At 59.4% G+C, this 23,340-nt stretch overlaps 1 protein-coding gene across 1 annotated transcript in view; it reads right to left on the bottom strand.

Annotated features, from left to right (window-relative positions):
- Nucleotides 1-1,795: 1,795 nt before the first annotated feature.
- Nucleotides 1,796-23,340, bottom strand: part of FLNC (filamin C) — a 34,337-nt gene continuing 12,792 nt past the window's right edge. Inside the window, exons 17-47 of the mRNA XM_034063183.1 lie at nucleotides 23,173-23,263; nucleotides 22,412-22,581; nucleotides 21,815-21,932; nucleotides 21,152-21,414; nucleotides 19,945-20,542; nucleotides 19,053-19,226; nucleotides 18,265-18,427; nucleotides 17,456-17,616; nucleotides 16,671-16,838; nucleotides 15,869-15,992; nucleotides 15,630-15,786; nucleotides 14,927-15,116; nucleotides 14,097-14,120; nucleotides 13,761-14,008; nucleotides 12,613-12,700; nucleotides 12,375-12,515; nucleotides 12,110-12,238; nucleotides 11,816-11,989; nucleotides 10,771-10,932; nucleotides 10,273-10,476; nucleotides 9,218-9,370; nucleotides 9,012-9,134; nucleotides 7,882-8,124; nucleotides 6,975-7,244; nucleotides 6,069-6,206; nucleotides 5,868-5,983; nucleotides 5,365-5,494; nucleotides 4,802-4,978; nucleotides 3,761-3,979; nucleotides 2,687-2,899; nucleotides 1,796-2,015 (exon numbers count right to left, since the gene is read on the bottom strand). Coding sequence (XP_033919074.1) covers nucleotides 1,828-2,015; nucleotides 2,687-2,899; nucleotides 3,761-3,979; nucleotides 4,802-4,978; nucleotides 5,365-5,494; nucleotides 5,868-5,983; nucleotides 6,069-6,206; nucleotides 6,975-7,244; nucleotides 7,882-8,124; nucleotides 9,012-9,134; nucleotides 9,218-9,370; nucleotides 10,273-10,476; nucleotides 10,771-10,932; nucleotides 11,816-11,989; nucleotides 12,110-12,238; nucleotides 12,375-12,515; nucleotides 12,613-12,700; nucleotides 13,761-14,008; nucleotides 14,097-14,120; nucleotides 14,927-15,116; nucleotides 15,630-15,786; nucleotides 15,869-15,992; nucleotides 16,671-16,838; nucleotides 17,456-17,616; nucleotides 18,265-18,427; nucleotides 19,053-19,226; nucleotides 19,945-20,542; nucleotides 21,152-21,414; nucleotides 21,815-21,932; nucleotides 22,412-22,581; nucleotides 23,173-23,263 — 5,517 coding nt within the window. The 3' untranslated portion in view covers nucleotides 1,796-1,827. The remainder of the gene's footprint in view (nucleotides 2,016-2,686; nucleotides 2,900-3,760; nucleotides 3,980-4,801; nucleotides 4,979-5,364; nucleotides 5,495-5,867; nucleotides 5,984-6,068; nucleotides 6,207-6,974; nucleotides 7,245-7,881; nucleotides 8,125-9,011; nucleotides 9,135-9,217; nucleotides 9,371-10,272; nucleotides 10,477-10,770; nucleotides 10,933-11,815; nucleotides 11,990-12,109; nucleotides 12,239-12,374; nucleotides 12,516-12,612; nucleotides 12,701-13,760; nucleotides 14,009-14,096; nucleotides 14,121-14,926; nucleotides 15,117-15,629; nucleotides 15,787-15,868; nucleotides 15,993-16,670; nucleotides 16,839-17,455; nucleotides 17,617-18,264; nucleotides 18,428-19,052; nucleotides 19,227-19,944; nucleotides 20,543-21,151; nucleotides 21,415-21,814; nucleotides 21,933-22,411; nucleotides 22,582-23,172; nucleotides 23,264-23,340) is intronic.

Below are 23,340 nucleotides of genomic sequence, written 5' to 3'. Positions count from 1 at the left end.
TGTCTCCTGTGGGTGTTCTACCCACAACCATTTTGTCTGATCCCAAAAGTTAAGCAGAGTCAGGTTTGGGTCTTGTCTAAGGTTAGACAAGTACATAGGAGCACCAGGAGACTGTCCCCAAGGCTGGACAGTCATGAGTGGCAGGGCATGTGGGACAGTATGGGTGAGTATCTGGTTCACTGGTCCCCTCCAGTGCTTTGGAAGCATTGGAGATGAAAGGCAGCTGTATGGAGTCCCCAGCAGCAAGCTGTAGAACTGCTGAAGGGGACAGTGAATGATTTTGAGCCTGGTGGGCCCAGATACTTCAGGCTATCAGTCCAGAGATGCAACATAGAGATGTGTCATGATCGAGGGGTGGAGTTAAGAGTGATGGTGTATTGGAAATGTGGGATCTGAGCATGACGTAAATGGTATGGAATAAGGGGTGGATAATGTCCTGGTTTGAGCAGTAGCAGCATTTTTCTCCTTCTTGGTAGCTGGTGCAGTCTGTGTTTTGACTTTTGGGCTGGGAACGGTTGCTGATAGCAGGAAGGGATTTTGGGGTCCAAACAGGGGATTCTGGGCTCTCAATGGGTGTTCTGAGGTCCATGGTGAGGTGGGGGGGGTGAGTTCCCCCGAGGGTGTTGATGACCCCGCAGATGGGGTTTAGGACCCCGGGGGTGTTTTGGTGTCCCCAGGAGGGTTTGGGGTCCCAAGTCGGGTATTTAGGACCCTGGTGGCGCTCGGAGCCACGCCCCCTCCGCGATGACCACGCCCCCTACCGATTACGCTCCCATCTGTACAGCCCCGCCCACACCCATGGCCACGCCCCCCAGCGGGCTGGCTCCGCCCCCCAGCGGGTTGGCCCCGCCCCCAGCCGCAGGCACCCAACGGGACTCCCAGAGGGTCCCGGTGTCATCCGGACACCCCAATGGGTCCTGACACGGGCTCAGACCCACCCCAGCCCCCCAGCACCCTGCCCTGGAGCCCCCAGAACAGCCCTGGGTGCAGTGTCCTGACCCATCCCACCCCAGGATATCGTCATCCTGCCCCGGACCCCCCCTTCCAAACCAGGACCCCTCTGTCCTGCCCCAGACACCCCCCCCAGGACCTCCTCTGAACCCCAGGGCTCTACCATGGACCCCCCCCAGGACCCCACTATCCCGTCCCAGACACCCCCTGTGCCTCTCCTGGACCTCAGCATCCTCCCCTGATGCCTCTTGTATCCATTCAGGACCACAGTGTCCTGGCCCAGACCTCTCAGGATCCCCCTGGACTGTGATATCCCATGATAGGACCCACCCCGGACCTCAGTATCCTGCCCCAAACACCCCATCACCCCAGTATGCCCCCTCAGGACTCCAATACCCGACTCCAGTATTCCAGAACCCCAGCATCCTGCTCTGAAGTCCCCTGTATCCATCCAGGCCCACAGTATCCTGTCCCAGACCTCCCAGCATCCCCCTGGACTGTGATATCCTAAAGCAGGACCCCCAACCAGGACCCCACTGTTGTGCCCCAGACCCCCATCACCCCAGTATCTCCCCCCAGGACCCCAATATCCCACCCAGGACCACAGTAGCTTATCCCAGATCCCCCTAACCCCTTCTAGAACCCCCATATACCACCCCAGGACCCCAGTACCCTACCCTATGACACCCCTATTCTGCCCTGGATACCCCCAGCACTTCAGTTTCCCCCCTCAAGACCCCAGTATCCTGCCTCAGACTCCCCTAATGCCCCTAGTACCCCAATATCCCACCCTGTACCCCCCCATTCCCCAATGACCACAGCCCCCGACTCTCCCAGTGCTTTATTGGTGCCCCACAGAGCGCTGGGTGCCGGGGGTCAGGGCACAGTGACACGGTAGGGGCTGCCAGGGACATTGTCCTCGCCCCAGCGCAGGATCAGGACATAGTCCCCCTTCTCCTTCACGGTGTAGGTCACGTTGTAGATCCGGTTGCCCACATGCTTGACGTACACCTCCTCACAGGGGGTCTTGGGGCCATGCACCCCCACCATCAGCATGTTGGTACCTGGGGGGCAGAGCTGGGCCCTCAGGATCACCTGGAGGGGCTGGGATACCCCCTCCACCCCCCAGCACTGGGGCAGGGAGACCCTGACCACAGCACAGCAGCTGCTCCTGGGACACCCTGACCCATCACAGCCCATGCCACAGGGCCCCCAAAACCCATCATATCCCATCCCAGGATCCCCCAAGTCCTCCTTGGGACACCCATGACCCATCAGCTCTCCCCCCAGGACCCCTGGAACACCCCAGGACCCCTTTGGGACCCTTCCTGACCCATCACATCCCATCCCAGCACCCCCTGGGACCCATCGCATCTCATCCCAGGATCACCACTGGATCCCTCAGAAACACCCCAAGACCTCATGGGTCCCACCAAAACCCATCCCATCCCCTCCCAAAACCCCCTGGCACCCCTCAGAACCCATCCCAACCCCTTCCCATTCCCACAAGGACCAATCACACTCCTCCTAAGACCCCCCCAAGGACACATCACATCCAGACCCAGGACCCCCCAGAGCCCTCTTAAACCCATCATATCCCCCCCTAAGACCCCCTCACCCATCATATCCCCTTCCAGGACCCCCAAGGACCCCTTTCCCCCCCCTTGCCCCATCATACCCCCTCCCAGTACCCCCATAGCCCATCCCATCCCCTTTGGGACCCCCCCCCACGCACCAGCCTTGCTGCAGTCCACAGTGAAGTGGTTCTTCTGGCCCAGGAAGGCTGTCGCCAGCCCCGGTCCCCTCGCCACCACCTTGCCCGCGTCCGACGTGAACTTGGGGAGCGCCCCGAATGCAGGGGGACCCCGCGCTGACCCCCCCCGTGTCATTGTCTCCACCAGCACCGTGGAGGTCTCGTGCAGGCTGTGACCCCCTGAGAGACGTGGGCCTGGGGGGGTACAGCATTATCAGACACCCCCAAACCCAATGGGAACACCCTCAAATCCCATAGAGACACCCTAAACCCAATGGGGACACCCCAACTCCATGGGGACACCCCAAATCCTGTCAGACACCCTCAGACTTCATGGGAACAACCCTCAGTACATGGGTACAATGGGGAGACCCCCAGATTCCATAGAGATACTCCCCAAACTCCATGGGGTCACCCCAAATTCCATAGGGACAGCCCCCAACTCCATGAGGACAATCTCAAACCCTATGGGGATACCCAAACCCCATGGGGACATCCCTCAACTCCATGGGGGGCATCCCCAGACCCTATGAGGACCCCCTCCAATTCCATGGGGACACCCCTGTCTTGTCAGCCTGGGGGTTCTCCATCATGTCACCACAGGGAACCTCGATTATGTCACCCTGGGGACCCCTCCATCATGTCACAATGGGGACCTTGGGGAACCCCATCATGTCCCCTTGGGGAACCCCCCATGGTGTCATCCCAGGGATTCCCTAGTGTCATCCTATGGGACTCTCCATTATATCTATCACCTTGGAGCCCCCCCCATTACGTCAACCTGGGGACCCTCTGTCGCAACACCCTTAGGACCCCCCATAACATCACCTTGGGGATCCCCATCATGTCACCCTTGGGGTCCTCCATCCCATCACCTTTGGAAGGGATCCTCAATCCCACCATGCATCTCATCATCCTGGGGACACCCCCCCCATTACATCACCCTGGGGACTCCTTATCCCATCACCTTGGGGTCCTCCATCACACCACCCTTGGGTCTCCCCCCTCCCTCCCACCACCCTGGGCACCCTCCATGTGCCCCCTCCGTGTCCCTACCGGTGACCTTGGCCTTGAAGGGGCTGCCCACAATGTGGTGAGGGCCACCATACTTGATGGAGATGAGGTAGTTGCCGGGGGCCATGGGGGTGTAGGTGACGCGGTGTCCCTCGGCACACTCCACACAGTCCAGCTTCACCTTGGAGGGGCCGTCGATGGTGACGGACAGAGCCCCAGGGCCCGCGTTGGCTGTTTGCACCAGGAACTCGGAGCACACCCCTGCGGGGACAGCGCCAGGGGCACATGGCACCAGGGACACCACCAATGGCCATGTCCTACAGTGCCATCACCCCAAGACATGGTCCCATTGACACCACCAATGGCCATGTCCTACAGTGTCATCACCCCAAGACATGGTCCCATTGACACCACCAATGGCCATGTCCTACAGTGCCATCACCCCAAGATGTGGTCCCATTGATTGCCATCACACCAAGCCATGGCCCAATGCCAGGCTGTGTCCTCACTGCCACCTTCCCATGGCCACATCCCCATTGCCACCACCCCAGGCTGTATCATCGTACCATGGTCATGTCCCTGCTGCCACCACCCTATAGCTCCTACAGCCACATCTCATTGCCACCACCTCAAAGCCATGTCTGTATGACCACGGCCATGTCCCCATGCGCATGGCCACAGCATTAACCATGATCATGGTCACGACCACCACCCCATAGCTACACCCATACAGCCACATCTCCATGGCCACCATCTCAGAGCTATGTCTGTATGACCATGGCCATTTCCCCATATGCATGGCCACATCTCCATCACCACCCTCCATGGCCACAGCATTAACCATGACCACAGCCATGGCCACCACCCCATAGCTACACCCAATACAGACATGTCTCCATGGCAAACACCTCTGAGCCACATTCCTATGACCATGACCACATTCCCATGGCCACGTACCCATTACCACCCTCTATGGCCATGGCATTGACCATGACCATGACCATTACCACAACCACCACCCCATCGCTACACCCCTGCAGCCACGTCCCCATCACCACCCTCCATTAACCACAACACGGTCACCTGTGACGCCGCCCTCGAGGCCAGGCCCATAGGCAGTGACGAGTCCGGGGTCCCCAGCCTGGCCCTGCTCCCCGACACGGATGTTGAAGGGGCTCCCGGGCACGTGGCGCCCATTGAAGCGCAGGTCAATGGAGTGCACCCCATTCTCACGCGGCAGGAACCCGATGGAGTACTTGTCTGTGGGGACACCGGGTCCATGGCCCCGTGACACCCTGGCCCCATGCATCTGGATCTCCATCCTCTCACATCCCTGTGTCCATGTCCCCACACCCCATGTCCTTGTTTCCTGTGTGCCCAAGCCCCATGTCCCATGTTCCTGTATTCCCGTGCCCCATATCCCTACATCCCCACCCCACGTGTCCCTGTGTCCCGATGCCCCCATATCCCCATGTCCCAACACCCCATATCGCATGTCCCCAAGTCCCATGTTCCCACCCATATCCCATCTCCCCATATCCCATTATCCCCCTAATGCTGTCCCCATATCCCCCATCATGTCCCATGTCCCCCTGCTGTCCCCCCTCATATCCCATATCCCCTGTCCCCCATGCCCCATGTCTCACCACTGTCCAGCTCGCACACGCAGCACTCCTGCACTGTGCCCCCCGGGGTGTGCACTTTGGCATCAATGACCCCACGTGCCCCATTGAGCTGCACCGCAAAGGACGCCGGCTGGTTCACCGTCACCTCCTCCTGTGGGGCACACGGGCACCATGGCAATGGGGACACAGTGGGGAACACCGGTGTGGCACCAGCGGTGGGATGGAGGGGACCCAAGGGGGACAGGAAGGGGATGGAGGTGGCATCAAGGGTGCCACAGGGGTGCTGGAGGGTGACACCCAGAGGTGCCATAGGGGTAACACTGGGGTGGGATGGGGGTTCCCAAGGTGCCATGTGGGCTCAGAGGTGGCACCAAGGGTACCATTAGGGCATCTGAAGTGTCCCATATGGACACAGGGTGGATCAGGCCTGACCTGGCTCCGCCTGAGGACCCCATGTGCTCAGTGTGACATGGGATAGGGGTGACACCGGGATGCCCATGGGGGTGACGCTGGTGCCCATGTACCTGTAGGCTGGTGACAGTGAGGCGCCGGGCATCGTCCGAGTGCGATGCCACCGGCACCACGAAGGGGCTGTCAGGGATGTGCTCCTCATTGAACTTGATGGAGACCTCATAGTCACCTGGGGCAGGACACACAGGGGTCACCCTGGATCTGGGGGGCTCCAAGCACCCCGGGGGGGGGTCAGGGTGTCCCCGTGTCCATACCCGGCTCCTGCACAAGGTAGGAGACGCCGCAGGACCCATCCTTGCGGTCCTCAAAGGAGATCTCAGCCTTGCTGGGCCCTTCGACGGCGATGGAGAGGCCCCCGGCACCCGCCTCCCGTGTCCAGATGCTGAACTCGGCTGGGGGGTACATGGGGTGATGAGGGGGTGCCCCGGCACCCTGCACCGCATCCCACCAGTGCACACATGGCACCCTCATAAGCACCCATATAACCCTCATTGCTCCCTCATACCCCCATTGAACCCATAAGACCTCCATTGCGTCCATATCTACTCACTGCACCCATATAACCTCCTGCTGCACCCATATATCTCCCATTGCACCCATAACCCCTCCATAGCACCCACGTGCCCCCATTGTATCCATCTCCCCCCATTTCCCCCATATCTGCCCATTGCATCCATGTCCTCCTATCTCCTCCATCCCATACTCCCCATCTGCCCATACTCTCTATCTCCTGTATATCATCCATCTCCCCCCATAGCACCCATATTCCTCATTGCCCTCACACCCAGTCTTTCCCCCCAGCATCTGTATCTTACCCCATACCCCCTATCTACCCCCATACCCACCACATCCCATGTCTCATATGACTGTGCCCCATGATCCCATATCCCCATCTCTCCCCTACCCCCCATTTCCCACCATACCCTCCTATCACCCCTATCCCTCCCCAGCACCCATCTCTCCCCATAGCACCCATATCCCCTCAAGAACCCATATCCCTCCCACACCTCCCACCTTCCCCCATACCCCCCATAACCACCATACCCCCCAGCACCCATCTCTGCCCATAACCCCATCTCCCCCCATACCTTCAATACCCCCCATACCCCCCCCATTGCTCCCATATCCCCCAGCACTCTCTCTCCCTATACCCCCCATACCTGGCACTCCGGCCACGCCACGCTGGAGCCCGGTGCCCCCTGCCCGCACCTTGTGTGCGCCGCCCTCTCCCAGCGGCCCCACAGTGAACTGGAAGGGGCTGCCGGGCACATGCTGCCCGCGGTACTTGACGCTCACGGTGTGCGGGCCCATCTCCTGCGGCACGAAGCGCACACTGTACACACCAGCAGCACCCGCCACCACCTCGGCCTCGAACCGCTGCCCCGATGGGCTCAGGACGTGTGCACACAGCTCCTGTGGGGAGCTCTCGCCTGTGGGGGGCACACAGGGGGTCACCAGGGCACCAATGGCACCACATCACCCCCCGTGCCAGGGTACCCAACACCAGGGCACCAATGGCACCACATCACCCCCCGTGCCAGGGTACCCAACACCAGGGCACCTTGGCACACCATCGACCCAGCACTGTGGTGCTGGGCCATCCCAGTGCACAGCAACACCAGTGCCAAGACACCCTGACTCTAGGGCACCAATGGTACCCCAGAACCCCATCACCACGCCACCCCATCATCCCAGTGTTGGGACAGCCCAACACCCATCACCATGGTCCTGGGGCACCCCAGTGCACAGCAACACCAGTGTCAGGACACCCTGACTCTAGGGCGCCAGTGGTACCCCAGAACCCCATCACCATGCACCCCACCACCCAGTGTTTGGGCACCCCAGCACATGGCAAACACAGCGCCAGAGCACCCTGACACCAGGGCACCCACCACCCCATCACCCTGGCACCCCATCTCCATCACGTCATCCTGGCATCCCAATACCCGGCACCAGGGGGGTGCTGTCCCCCAGTGTGAGCCCCCAGCCCTTGTACAAGGGCACAGGGTCCCCATGAGCACCCAGCCTCAGTCCCTTGCACAAGCCCCAGTGCCCCCCTGCACGCACCGTCCTGGCTGCGGGTGATGGTGCTGAAGGGGCTGAGGCCATCCCGGGGCAGGAAGCTTGGGAATGCCGTCGGGAAGGGGTCGGCACCAACACGTGTGGACTCCTCGACGCGCACCTCTCGCGTGGTCTCCCCACCCCGGGTCTTGCTGATCTCAGTGCGCTCGGTGCGGGTGTACGTGTGGCTGCTGCGTGTGAAGCTGCGAGACAGCCGCTCCTGCGCTGACACCATCTGGAACCAGCTCCCTGCCATGGACACAGGACATGGATACAGGGATGGAGGGAGGGAGGGATGGCGATGGGGATGGAGAGGGATGGAGGCATGGAGAGAGGATAACAAGGATGGAAACAGATGGACATGGGGATGGAGATATCAAGGGATGGAGACATGGAGGGATGGAGACATGGATGTAGAAGAGGATGGAGATGGTGATGGAGATAGGGAAGGAAATGTGGAGGGATGGAGATATGGAGGAGTGAAGACATGGAGGGATAGAGATGTCAGGGACATAGGGATGGAGACAGGGATGAATGGAGACAAGGATGGAGATGGTGACAAAGACATGGAGAGATAGAGGCATGGATGGACATACAGATAGAGACACAAGGATGGACACAGGGATGGATGCAGGGGTGGATATGGGATGGATAAAAGGGTGGAAGGATGTGAGGATGAATGAAAACAGGGATGGAGAGAGACAGGGTTGAATGCAGGGATGGAAGGTAGTGGTGGATGCAGGGATGGATAGACACAAGGATGGAGACATGGATGGACATGGGTATAGATACAGGGGTGGAGAGATGCAGGGGTGAGTACAGGGATGGATAGACATGGGGATGGATGGACACAGGTTTGGATGCAAAGAGGGATGGTCACATGGATGAACAGATATTGGATGGATGGGCACAGGGATGGATGGAGACAGTGATGGATGGACACACAGATGTGTGGACACGCGGATCATCACCAGCACAGGCAGCCACACATGGACAGATCCACCAATGGATGGAGGCACAAACAGATGAGGAGAGAAGGAATAAGAAGATGGAAATCAGCTGAGTGGCCAGGACGGGTTCCTGTGTCCATGCCTACAGAGAAGGAGGAGGAGGAGGAGGACGGAGCCATTCCATACCTGGGATCTTGAGGTTGAGGTCGCAGGTGCTGCCGATGGTGGCAATGGAGGGCGCCTGCCGCCGGCGCGTGATGCTCTCCTTCATGCGGCCCTCACCCGTCACCTTCACCGTGAAGGGGCTCCCTGCAGGTCACAGACACCTCAGGACATGGTCACCAGGAGGGACCCCATGTCCCCAGCCCCCATTGTCCCCCCAGTGTCCCCACCTGGGACGTGCTTGTCAGCGAACTTGATGTTGATGATGTAGTTGCCGGGCTCAGTGGGGCAATAGGTGACCTTGCAGGTCCCATCCTCCATGTCCTCGCAGTTGATGTCCACCTTGCTGGGGCCCTCAATGGACAGGCCCAGGCCGCCATAGCCTGGGGAACCATGGAGACATGATCAGTGCTGTCCCACTGATGGTGTCACCATCCCAGCCATGGTCATGCTACAGCCACCATCCTCATCCTATTCCATCCCATCTCATCCTGACTATGGCCATGCCACAGCCATGGTCACCACAGCATCACCCTCTAGGCTATGGCTACACCATGGCCACCATCCCTTCCTGTCCACAGCCATATCACGGCCACCACCCCATGCTGGCCTTGGTCACCACCTCAGCTGGGTCTTGGCCATGCCAACACTATGGCCACCATTCACCCTCTGCCTCAGACACCATCTCACATTGGCCATGGCCAGTACTAGACCCAAGCCATAACCATGGTCACCAACACATCCAGGCCTTGGCCAAGTCTCCATCCCATTTCAGCTGCTGCCATGGCCACCATCTCATCCCAGACATGATCACCATCCCACCCTGGCTATGCCCACCATCTCATCCCAGTCACACCCAACCTGTGGCTATTGGTCACCATCTTATGCGAGCCATGACCATGGTTTCCATCCCATCCTCACTGTGGCATACCACAGCCATAACTATGGCCACCACCCCATCCCAGACATGATCACCATCCCACCCTGGCTATGCCCACCATCTCATCCCAGTCACACCCAACCTGTGGCTATTGGTCACCATCTTATGCGAGCCATGACCATGGTTTCCATCCCATCCTCACTGTGGCATACCACAGCCATAACTATGGCCACCACCCCATCCTTACGTTGACCACAGCCAGCCAACCCTAATGGCCTCCATCCCATCCTGGTCATGATCACCACCCCATCCCACCACAACCACCCCCTCCCACCACAACCACCCCATGGCACTGACCCCCCCACAGTCCCCCCAGCCCATGGGCCCCATGGATCATGTTCTCACCAGCACTGCGTGTGTCCACAATGAACTCAGCCACCTCGAAGGTGTGTCCTTCCACCAGCCCCTTGCCCCACACCTTCACCCTGCTGGCGTCCCCGATCTCCGACTGCCCCACCAGGATCTTGAAGGGGCTGTTGGTGACATGCTGCCCGCTCTTCTTCACGCTCACCACATGCTCACCCACCTCCTTGGGTGTGAAGGAGATACCTGGAGGGGGGAAACACCATCAGACACCTCCATCTGCCCATGGCCTCCACCTCCAACCTCTGCCCATCCCCAGGCCCTGACCACCACCCCCATACCCTGATCCATGGCATCCAATACCCCAGAGCCTCCCATCCATGTGACCTACAGCCCTGTTGTCCCCTGTCCACCATCCCCAAGTACCACAAACCCATGCCTGTGTGCCCACCACCCCACACTCTGCGTCCCAGTTCTCCTGTTCCCATATCCCCATGTCCCTATATCCCATATCCCACATTCCCCATCCCACATCCGCACCGATGTGGCGGTTGGGCAGCCTCTTGAGCAGGCAGGGCTCCTCGGTGCCGGATGGGGCTCTGATGCTGGCTGTCAGGAGGCTCAGGTCTGTCTCTGTGATCTTCAGGGACACATCCGTGGAGGTGCCCACGTTGAGCTGGGACGTCCGCATGGAGTCATCCCCTGTGGGGAGCTGCTGTCAGTGGGGCCATGCACATGGCCCTGGGATGGGGTCTCCCAGGGCCAACAAGATACACGTGGCCATGGGATGATGTCCCCAAGCACCAGTGATGTCCCTATGGCCATGTCATAAGGTCTTGGTGGCCAGGGATGGACAGGGACACCATGACTGTGTGGTGGGTCCCTACAACACTGCAGGTGTCCCCATGAGCACACAGTCATCTCCATGACCACACAGGCATCCCCATGGCCATATGGAGGTATCAAGGACTTCAGTAGGACCCCCAAGACCCAATGAGGTCCCCATGTCCATGTGATAAAGTCCTAGTGGCTGGGGATGGACAGGGACACCACAGTTTTTTGATGGGGTCCCAGTGATCATGCAGGGGTATATATCGTATGTATCTGTGTATATATATAGATATCCCCATAACCACACAGGGGACACATAACCATACAGAAGTCCCAAGGACCTTGGTAGGACCCCCAAAGCCCCATGAAGTCCTTATGGCCATGTGGTGGTGCTCTGGTGGACAGGGATGGACAGGGACACCATATCTATGTGGCAGGTCCCCATAACCACACAGGGCTCCCCACGGCCATACAAAGCTCCCAAAGGACCTTGTTGGAACCCCCAAGTCCTTCCTCACCAATGATCTTGGCAGTGAAGGGGCTGCCTTTATGATGGCCACAGCCAACACACGGCCATGGCCACCATCCCATCCTCACCATGGCCATGGCCACCATCTGATCCCAGCCATGACCACGGTCCCCATGACCCTGCAGGTGTCCCCATGACCCTGCAGGTGTCCCCATGACCCTGTAGGTGTCCCCATGCCCACCCAGAGCTCCCAAGGCCCTCAATGGGCCCCGGGTACCACCTCACCAGTGATCTTGGCGGTGAAGGGGCTGCCTGGGATGTGTTTGTCATCGAAGCGCACGATGATGTTGTAGTCCCCAGGTGCAGTGGGCAGGTAGGACACGGTGCACGTCCCGTCCTTGTTGTCCTGGCACGTGATCTCCGCCTTGGATGGACCTTCCACCGCCAGCGACAGCCCACCTATGGACACAGCATTCCCAGTTAGGAGCCACTGAGGGCATCAAACCCCTTCCCAGCCCTTCCCAGTGCCATTGAGGAGGTCCCAGGACCCCCTTGGTGCCTCCTTTGGCCACTGCTCACCCTCGCCAGCGTCCTTGGTGACGATGGTGAAGGTACAAGGCTTGTTGACCATCCCATGGCTCAACCCTGGCCCATAGGCGCTCACGTGCCGGGGGTTGATGGCATCCACATAGAACTGGAGGGGACTCCCTGTAGACACAAAGAACATTGGTCAAAGCCCCCATCGGGACACCCCACACCATGATGGGCTGCTCAACCCAAGGTGGGATCCACCTTGCTCAGCCACCTCCCAGTGCCTCCCAGTGCCCCCAGTTCGATGTCTCACCAGGGATGTGGTTGCCATCGTAGCGGATGTCCATCTCATGCAGACCCTTCTCGGTGGGAGCATAGCGCACGGTCACCGTCCCGTCCTTGTTGTCGGTGATGTTGGGTCTCGCCGTCTTCCCCGAGGGCATCCGCACCTCCCCTGTGGTCACCGGGTGTCACCATGGGGCTGGGTCCTGCCCCACCATGCCCTATGGCCTGGTCAGTGACCCCCAAGCTGAGGTCTCCCCACCCCATACCTGTGATCTCGCCCTTCTGCACTGTGAAGGGGATGACCAGGTTGAAGGGCCGCAGGTTCTCAGCGGTGGCTGGGGGCTCCTCTGTGGCCTGAGGTGTGGGGCACAGAGGAGGGGTGAGGAACAGGGTACCCATGGAGGCTGCCAACACTGCGATGGTCATCGTGGACCCAAAGCTCTGCCCCATGGTGCCCACCATGGTCTCCCAGCTCTATGGTGATCATCACAGCCCCAACTCCATGGTGACCATCATGGGCTCCCAACGTCATGATGCCCATTATAGCCCCAGATCTCTGCCCCATCATGACCACCATGGTCTAAACTATTCACCCCATAGTATCCACCATAGATCTCCCAAATCTATTATGGCCACTATGGCCCCAACTCTTCCCCAGGATCTCTTCATCATGATCTTCCAACCCTACGATGGCTACCATGGCCCCAGCTCTCTGCCCTATAGCACGTATCATAGACTCCCAACCCCACAGTGCCCACCATGCTCTCCCAACTCCATGAAGACCACCATGGCTCCAGTTCTCTCCCCCATTGTGCTCCTCATGGTCTCTCAACCTCATGGTGCCCCCTATAGTCTCATGACCCCATGATAAATCCCACATGGTGTCAGCTTTCTGCCCCATGGCATCCATCATCTTCTCCCACCTCCATGGTCCCCATCATGGTCTCCCAACTGCTTGGTGCCCATCATTCTCCCAGTGCCATAATGTCCACTTTGGCCCCAACTCTGACCTATAGCACCCATCATAGACTCCCAACCCCTGGTGCCCACCATACCCAATTCCATGAAGACCACCATAGTCCCAGTTCTCTGTCCCATGGTGCCCACCATGACCTTCCAACTCCATGGTGACCACTACGCTCTCCCTGCTCCATGGTGCCCATCACAGCCTCCCAGCCCAATGACATCCACCATGATGCCAACTCTGCCCCATGGCTCTCACTGTGCTCCAAACCCCTTGGTGCCCACCAATGTCTCCCAGCCCAATGGTGCCCATCATGGTCTCCTAGCTCCTTAATGGCCACTATGACCCCAACTCTACGCCCTATATCACCCATCACAGACTCCCAACCCCATGGTGCCCACCACATCCTCCCAGCCCCACATTCCCCACCCCAGCCCCACTGTCACGCACCAGGACATGGAAGGGGCTGTTGGGGACGTGCTCGCCCCCAAAGCGGATGGTGATCACGTATTTGCCGGGTTCAGGTGCTGTGTAGTAGATGTCGAAGGTGCCATCGTGGTTCTCCACCACATCCACGTCCAGCTCAGCCCCATCGGGGGTGGACACCTTGCAGGTCACCTTTCCCTGCCCGGCTGCTTTGGCATCCACTGTGATCACTGTCTCCTCCCCGATCTGGATGGTGGGGCCCAGGCAGGCGCCTGCAGGAGGGTTGGGGGGGTCATGGTTATGGGGACACAGCTCTAGCCCCACAAGTGACCCCCCCAGCCCAGCCCCAGAGGCACTTACCCAGGCCATGGCCCCCAATGGACACTGCGGAGAGACCAGGGAGAGGCACGTGAGAAGGGGCAGGGGCAGGGAGGGGGCCATGGGGCAGCACAAGGGAATCCATAGGGCAGGGTTGGGAGCCAGGGATGCCATGGGGCAGCAGGATGCAGCATGCAGATGGCATGGGTCAGGAAAGGATGGCATAGGGAAGGATGGAGATGCTATGGGGCAAACCAGGGATGCCATAGGGCAGCCTGGGGATGCTGTGGGTCAGTGAGAGCTGTTGTGGGGCACAGTAGGGGTGCTGTGAGACAATGAGGAGATGCCATAAGGCATTGTTGGAGATGTTGTGGGGCAGCACAGAGATGCTGTAGGGCAGTACAAGGAATGCCGTAGGGCAGCAAGGATATACCATCAATCAGCAGGGGCTGCTATAGGGCAGTGAAGAGATGCTATAGGTCAGCCATGGGGCAGGGTGGAGACGCCATAGGGCAACAAGGGGATGATATGGGTCAGTGGGGGTCAGCATGGTTCAGCAGGGACTGCCATGGGGCAATGGGGGCGATGCCATAGGGCAGGATGGGTCAGTGGGGGTCAGCACAGGGCTGCTATAGGTCCGTGTAGACAGGATGGAGATGCTATGGGTGAGCACAGGGATGCTATGGGTCAGTGTGGACATGCTGTAGCACAAGGCTGCCATTGGTCAGTGTGTGCTATGGGTCAGTGTATGCGCTATGGGATGCTGTGGGTCAGTGTGTGTGCTATGGGTCAGTGTGTGTGCTATGGGTCAGTGTGTGCTATGGGTCAGTGTGTGCTATGGGTCAGTGTGTGCTATGGGTCAGTGCACGTACCTGTGACGAGGCACTTGCTGGCGTCACCCGAAGGCACAGCATGGGTGCGGAAGGGCGAGCGCGGGATCTCATCACCACCATACTTGACGGTGCTGGTGTAGCGCCCGGGCAGTGCTGGTACATAGGACACCGCATACGTCCCATCCCCATTGTCCCGGATCGACGACGCCGTCGGCTGCCCCTCGGGGTCCTGCAGCACCCAGCAGGGTCAGGGCACACGTATGGGGCACGGGTGCCCTATGGGGCTCAGCACCCAATGGCATGGGGAACTGGGCTACATACAGAGCTCTGGACCCAAGACAGGTGCCAAGGCATTTCATGGGTCCCAGCACCCATGGGTGCTAGAAGTATATATGGGGCTCAGCATGCAATGGTGTGGGTTCTAGAGATGCATATAGGTCTCAACACTCAATGGCAGAGGTGTGGGTCACCATATGGGTCTCGGCACACAATGGCATGGGTGCTAGAGCTACATATGGGTTCAGCACCCATATGGCCAGGTCACCACATGGGTCTCAAGACCTAGTGGTTTGGGTGTCAGGGCTACCAATGAATCTCAGCACCCAATGGCACGGTTGCCAGGTCAACCTGTGCATCTCAGCACCCACTACAACGGGTCCTAGAGCTACACACGGCTCCCAATACCCAATGCCATGGGGACTGGAGGTGTCCATGGGTCTCAGTGGGTCCCATGGGTGCTCACCAGGATCTGGACAGTGAGCAGCCCTTCCCCAGCATCACGTGCGTCGATGGTGAACTCCACAGGCAGGCTGGCAGGGACACCGGTGGGGCTGAGCCCGGGGCCGCTGGCTCTCACCTTGCTGGCATCATGGCCTGGCACCGCCTGCAGCTTGAAGGGGCTGCAGAGGACATGTGGGTCAGTGGGGTGCTGGGACCCACAGCCCTGGGGGTCCCATGGTCACCCCACGGCGGGTTCCTCACCTGCGCGGCACCTCCTGGTCAGCGTATTTGACGGTCACGGTGTAGGGGCCGTCGGTGGATGGGGTGTAGTTGACTTTGTGGGTGCCGTCGCCATTGTCACGGACCTCAACCGGCTCTGGTAGACCTGGGGAGAGGCGGTCAGTGGGGCTGGGGCACCCTAAGGAGGGGGTGATCTATGGGGTTGAGCACCCTATGGAGCAGGACAACCTATAGAGGGTGGGATCTATGGAGCTGGACACCCTGTGGAGCAGGAAACCCTATGGAACATGGGGTCTATGGGGTTAGATACCCTATTGAGTAGGACACTCCATGGAGAAGGGCATCCATGGGGTTGGACACAGTATAGAGTAGAACACCCTATGGAGCAGGACAGCCTATAGAGAGTGGGACCTATGGGTTTCAACACCATAGATCCCACCCTATCCCATAGATAGAACATAGATGGTGTAGAATATCCTATGGAGGGTGGTTCTACGGGGCTGGAGACCCTACGGAGAAGGTCATCCATGGGGTTGGACCCACTATAGAGCAGGAGACCCTATGGTGCATGGGACCTATGGGATAGGACACCCTGTGGAGGGGAGGATCTATGAGGCTGGGCATCCCTATGGATAAAGGCATCCATGGGATTGGACACCGTGGAGTGTGTGCTCTATGGAGTAGGACATCCTATGGAGCAAGACACCCTATAGATGGTGAGATCTATGGGGTAGGACACCCCATGGAGAAGAGTATCCATGGAGCAAGACCCAAAATCACCCATGGTGACCCCCCTCCCTCCATGCCCCCCATCCCCACGTACCAGAGGGTCCCAGCAGGGTGACCTCGAGCGGTGCCAGCCCCGCAGCACTGCAGTCCACAGTAAAGGTTTGGGGCACTCGTGCCCTCACAGTGGGGCCCAACCCCGGCCCCGAGCACTTCACCTTGCTGGGGTCCACCACGTCCTTCACCGGCACCCGGAACGGGCTCCCTGTGGGGTCAGAGTGTCCATGTGGTCATTGTGGCCATGGGGAGAACATTGCAATGAGGTCAACATGGCCATGGGTCTATGTGGCCACAGGGTGAACATATGCACAGGGTCAACGTGGCCATGGGTCTATGTGGTCATAGGGTGAACATATGCACAGGGTCAACATGGCCCTGGGTCTGTGTGGCCATAGGGTGAACATATGCACGGGTCAACATGGCCATGGGTCTATGTGGCCATAGAGTGAATATATGCACAGGGTCAACATGGCCATGGGTCTATGTGGCCGTAGGGTGAACATATGCATAGGGTCAACATAGCCATGGGTCTATGTGGCCATAGGGTGAATATATGCACAGGGTCAACATGGCCATGGGGCCACCAAAGCCATAGCCATGCAGCCAGCACAGTAATGGGGTCAACATGGCCATAGGACCAGCCCATGGTTTTGGGGTCAGCATGGGGTGGACATGGAGCCAGTAAAGCCACATGGTGGTGGCCATGGGGGGTCAGCACACCCATACCCACCCGCAGCACCCAGGGAGCCCTCTCCAAGCCCCAGCCCCATGGAGGGTCCCACAGCCCCACACTCCCCCACCAGGACCCCACTGCCCACGCACCAGGGATGGGGTGGCCACCAAAGGTGATGTTGACATCGTAGTCTCCCGGTGTGAAGGGGATATACTCCACCATACAGCTCCCGTCCTTGTTGTCCTTGCAGGACATCTTAGCCTCGGAAGGACCCTCGATGGCCAGGCCCAGACCACCGGTGCCTGCACCCCTGTAGAGGTGACACAGATCAGAGGGTGCCAGGGGTGGGGGGGACATGGACATGGTGGGGAGATGGAGGTGGGTTATTGCTGGGGTGCAGTTGGTGTGTTGGGTTTTTGCCGGGTTGGTGTTGGGTGGTTATTGGGTTGCTGTTGCATTCAGCTGGTCTCCACAGTGAAGTGATTGGCACACCAACACCCAATGTGTTGGGTGGTTGTTGGGTTGCTGTTGTGTTATTGATGTGCTGTTGTTGTTGGGCTGCTGTTGTGTTATTGGTGGGTTGTTGTTGTTGGATTGCTGTTGTGTTATTGATGTGCTGTTGTTGCTGGGCTGCTGTTGTGTCATTGGTGGGTTGTTGTTGTTGGGTTGCTGTCGTGTTGTTGTTGTGTTGTTGTTGCTGGGTTGCTGTTGAGTTGTGGTGGTGGTGTTGCTGGGTTGCTCTTGTGCTGTTGTTGGGTTGTTGCTGGGTTGCTGTTGTGTTATTAGTGTATTGCTGGGTTGCTGTTGTTATTGTTGGGTTGTTGTTGGTGGGTTGCTGTTGTGTTATTGTTGTGTTGCTGTTGCTGGGTTGCTCTTATGCTGTTGTTGGGTTGTTGTTGAGTTGTTGTTGGGTTGCTGTTGTGTTACTGGTGTATCGCTGGGTTGCTGTTGCACTCACCTGGTCTCCACAGTGAAGCGATTGGCTTTCCCCACAAGTCCGCCCTCCAGGCCAGGCCCATGTGCCCGCACACGAGTGGGGTCACAGCCCTCGGCCACAGCCACACGGAACGGGCTCTTGGGCACTGGCACATCATCGTACAACACCTCCACACGGTGCACACCTGGGCCATGGGGACAGCAGGACACAGTGTCAGAGCAGGGGGACATGGGGTGGGACCCTGGTTGGGTTCTGGGGTCCCTGGTTGGGTTTTGGTGGGTTTCAGGGAGTTTGAGAGTCACTGGATGGGATTTCTGGGGAGTCTCAGAGGGTTTGGAGGTCCCTAGTTGGGGTTTGAGAAGCATCTTGGTGGTTTGGGAGTTCCCTGGTTGGATTTTGGGGCACCTCAAGGGCTTTGGAGGTATCTGATTGGGGTTTGGGAGGGTGTCAAGGGGATTTATGGGTCCCTGATTGTTGTTTTGGGGGATCTCAAGGAGTTTATGGATCCCTGGTTGGGTTTTGAGGGATCTCAAAGGCTTTGAAGGCTCATGGTTGTGTTTTGGGAGGTCTCAAAGAGGTTTGGAGTTATCTGGTTGAGTTTTGAAGAAGATCTCAGTGTTTTGAGGGGTCCCTGGTTGGGTTTTAAGGGTTCTCAATGGCTTTGAAGGCCCATGGTTGGGGTTTTAGAGGGTCTTAAATCATTTTGGGCATGCCTGACCATGCTGCTGCATGTTCCCCGGCACTGGGTGCCCATGGGGTGGCCAGAGGGCTCCCCATAGGACATGGCTATTGGGGTGCTGGGCTCTCACCATCCTCGTAGGGGGTGTACTCCACGCGGTAGGTACCATCGCCGAGGTCAGTGATGAAGGTGTCGGTCTTGGCACCCGAGGGGTTGAGCACCCGCGCGGTGACATGGGGTCCCCCCGTCTTGGTCAGTGCCCGTGCGTCCACCGTGAAGTCGGTGCTCACCTCACGCAGCACCCCTGCAGGATGGGACTCAGCACCCACCGAAAGCACAGTGGGTGCCCACACAGGGGTGGTGCCTGTGGGGCTGCCCCAAGGGGCTCTGTGCAATGGGGAGGGCAAGGGTGGCCATGGGGCTCAGAGGGTCATGCAAGGGTATGGTGGCCATGGGGATCTACATGAGGAGAAGACATCCATGGGGAAGGCCTGGCCATGGGGAGGAAATGGCCATGAAGATATCCATGGGGAGGACAAGTCTATGGGGATGGCTATGGGGAGTAGATGACAATAGGGATGGCCATGGGAAGGACATGTCCATGGGGATGGCCATGGGAAGGAGATGGCCACTGGGAGGATGTGTCCATAAAGAGGACATGGCCATGGGGAGGACATAGGGAAGAGATGGCCATGAGGAAGACATGACCATGGGAATATCCATGAAAAGGAGATGGCCATGGGGAAGATGGATCCATGGGAATATCCATGGGGAGGACACACCCATGGGAAGGACATGTCCATGGGGAGATGGCCACGGGTATGGGTAGGACACAGACATGGAGAGGACGTGAGGAGATGACCATGGGGAAGAGATGGCCATGGGCAGAAGATGGTCATGGAGAAGACATGTCTATGGGAATGGCCATGGGGAGGACACATTCATGGGGAGGAGATGGCCATAAGCAGAAGGTGCCCATGGGGAACAGCTACCCATGGGCAGGACCTTCCCCTTGCCCTCACCTCTCGGCTCCACTCCTTTCCCATAGACCTTGACTCCACTGGTGTCCACAGCCGGATCCACGGTGACATGCACGGGGAACTTGGGCACAGCGCGTCCCCCATACTTGATGGTGATGGTGTAAGCGCCGGCGCAGGCCGGGGTGTAGGTGATGGTGTAGGTGCCATCGCGGTTGTTCTGGATCAGCACCTCCGCCTTCACCCCCGCGTCCGAGATGATCTCAATGGTGAGCTCGGCCTCGCCAGCTTTGGAGCAGTCCACCATGAAGGTGGCCACCTCGCCTGCCTTGCCATGCTCCAGCCCGGGGCCACTGGCCGTCACCTTGTCCGGGTCAAACACCGGTGTGACCACAGCCTTGAAGGGGCTGCCCGGGATGTGCTGGTCGGCAAAGAGGATGTTGATGGTGTAGTCGCCGGGCTCGGTGGGCAGGTAGGACACGGCACAGGAGCCGTCCCCATTATCCTGGCACTCGATCTTGGCCTCGCACGGACCCTCCACCGTCAGCCCCAGGCCCCCGGTGCCGGCGCCTTTGGTGTCGATGGTGAATGGGGCCGGGGTGTTCACGCGGCCACCCTGGAGACCCGGCCCGAAGGCGCTCACCTGAGAGTGTGAGAGATGGGGGTTAGGGTGTAAGGGATGGGGTGAGCATGGGGAGGGGGCAAGGGATGGAGATGAGGGTGTAAGGGATGGGATGGCAATGGGAAAGGTGCAAGGGTGGGAATCTGAGGTGGAGTGGTGCAAGGGATGGAGGTGTTGGTGGTAAGTGCACAAGGGATGGGTGTTTTGGCATTGAGTGTGCAAGGCAAGAGCATGGCAGTGGTGAGGGTGCAAGGGCTGAGTGTGCCAGCTGTAAGTGTGACAGGGATGGGGGGATGTGAAAAGTGGGGGTTGCAAGGGATGGAACTCTACAGGTGAGTGTGCAAGAGATGGAGTGGCCATGGGGAGTGTGCAAGGGGTGTTGTGATGGTGGTACACATGCAAGGGATGGGGTAACAGAGGGGAGGGTGCTAGGGATGGGGTGACAATGGGGAGGGTACAAGGAGCACACACAGGCAGCATGAGTGTGCAAGAAGCCCAAGGGGGTCAGTGGGTTCCCAAGGTGGGGTTCAGCTGTGCCAAGGGGGTGTCAGTGGGTTCCCAAGGTGGGGTTCAGCTGTGCCAAGGGGGTGTCAGTGATACCCGGGGGTGTCCCCCTTGCCCCACACTCACCTTGTGTGGGTCTGGGGGCAGCAGAGCCTCCACGGGGAAGGGGCTCCCGGGCACCGGGTGCCCATCGTAGGTGACATGGACGCGGTGGGGACCCTCCTCGGTTGGGGTGAAGGTGACCGGGTGGGCGCCGCCGGGGGGGGCCGGGGCCACCCTGCAGGGCACGGGGCGGCCCGAGGGGCCACTCACTGACACCTCCACCCGGCCCTGGCCCCCAGCACCCTGTGTCTGCACCGAGAACTGCTGCGCCTGCCCCACGGCTGCCTCTGGGGGGGGAATATGGGGGTCAGGGGGGTCATCATTGACACAGGGGTCCCACCACCCCAGAGACAAGAGGGTCCCACCCTAGGGGCACCTATCCCATAGAATACAGACATACCCAAGTGTGTCCCAACAAAGGGTGCACCCTACCCAATGGTGCGCCCCACAACCAAGTGTCCCACCCATGCTGCACCCCATACACAAGTGTCCCCCCACCCACTCCATAGTGCACCTCACACTTAAAGGTGGTCCCCCCACCCCGCGGTGCCCCATAATGAATGGAGCACTCTCCAAGTGTCCCCTCCACTCCATGGGGCACCCCACACACACACAAGTGTCCCCCTCACCCAAGGGTGTCCCCCACCACCCCAGGGTGCCCCCCAACCGCAGGGCCCCATCACTCACTGCTGTTGAGCCCCTGCACCTTGACCTTGCTGAGCTGCAGGGGGGGAGCCACAGTGACAGGGAAGGGGCTGCGCGGGATCTGGTCACCCCCATAGGTGACAGCCACGGACAGGGGACCCTGCGGGGGGGGATGACAATGGGGATGGGGTGTCAATAGGAATCGGGTCGGTTGTGTGCCCCATGGGGATGGGGGGGTCAATGAGGGTGCCTTTGTGGGGTGCACATGGGGATGAAGTGCCCATGGGGTGCCCCACGGTGATGAGCACACAGTGGTACCTCATAGGGGCACCCCTGTGGGATACCCCATGGGGATGGGGTGCACGTGAGGATGAGGTGTCAATGAGGATGGGGTGTCAATGGCACACTCCACAAGGATGGGGTGTCCTTAGGGGATGGGGTTGGCCAAGGGGATGAGGTACTCTTGGATGCCCATGGGGATGAGTTATCAATGGAGGTGCCCATGAGGATGGGGCTCCCCAAGGGGATGGAGTGGCCGGTGGGGATGGGGTGTCAATGGGGTGCCCATAGTGGTACCCCACAGAGGCACCCCTATGGTTGTGGGGTATCCATGTGGCACCCATAGGTACCAGCCCGCACCTGCTGCAGCGCCGTGTACTTGACGGTGTAGGTGTAATCATGGTTGTCAATGAGCTCGAAGTCGGTGACAGCAGGGCCTGGCCCCGGGCCCCCAAAGTGCACATCCAGGGGGGCTTTGCCTGCACCCCGCGTCTGCACCGTGAAATGCGTCGGCTGCCCCAGCTCCACACCTGCACACAGGACATGGTGTGGGGAGAGCATCAGTATCATGGGCAGCGCACACATGGACCCACAGCACCCAGAACCATGGCACCCGGCATCCCTGCTCTAGAGCACCCAACGGCACAGCAACCAGAGCCACATAAATACAGAACCCATAGACCCCACAGCACCATCCATCTATGCCCCACAGCACCCATACACATAGCACTCGTGTCCCACAGCACCCTGAGTCTCTGCCCTACAGCACCCATCCCCACAGCACCCATCCCCACAACACCCATCTCCACAGCAACATTTGCCCCACAGCACCCATCTTCACAGCATCATCCAACTCCAGCCCCACAGCACCTAGCCCTATGCTTAGGGTCTCAGTCCTACGGCACCCATCCCCACAGCACCCAGGGTCCCTCCCCCATGGCACCCAGCCCCACAACACCAAGGGATCTGGATCCAAAGCACACAACCCCACAGCACCATAGACCTTGCCTTACAACATCCATCCCTACAACACCCATCCCTATAGCACCCAGAGCCCCATCCCCTCAACACCCACCCCTATAGCTCCACAGCACCCACCCCTCCCTGCCCCATGCCCTCACCTGTCCGGCTGAGCCCAGGCCCCTCAGCCTTGACCTTGGAGGCATCATGGGATGGGTCCACCTTGATGCGGAAGGGGCTGCTGGGGATCTCCTGCGGGACAGGCAGTGCCTCAGTGGGGACGGGGACACCCCATAACCCTGTGGGTGACCCCGTGCCGTGGGGAGGGG

The sequence above is a fragment of the Melopsittacus undulatus genome, chromosome 5, assembly GCF_012275295.1.
Source record: "Melopsittacus undulatus isolate bMelUnd1 chromosome 5, bMelUnd1.mat.Z, whole genome shotgun sequence".
In the NCBI taxonomy this organism is placed as follows: domain Eukaryota; kingdom Metazoa; phylum Chordata; class Aves; order Psittaciformes; family Psittaculidae; genus Melopsittacus; species Melopsittacus undulatus.
Note: the sequence above shows the minus strand (reverse complement) of the source record. Positions and strands in the feature narration are given on the sequence as shown.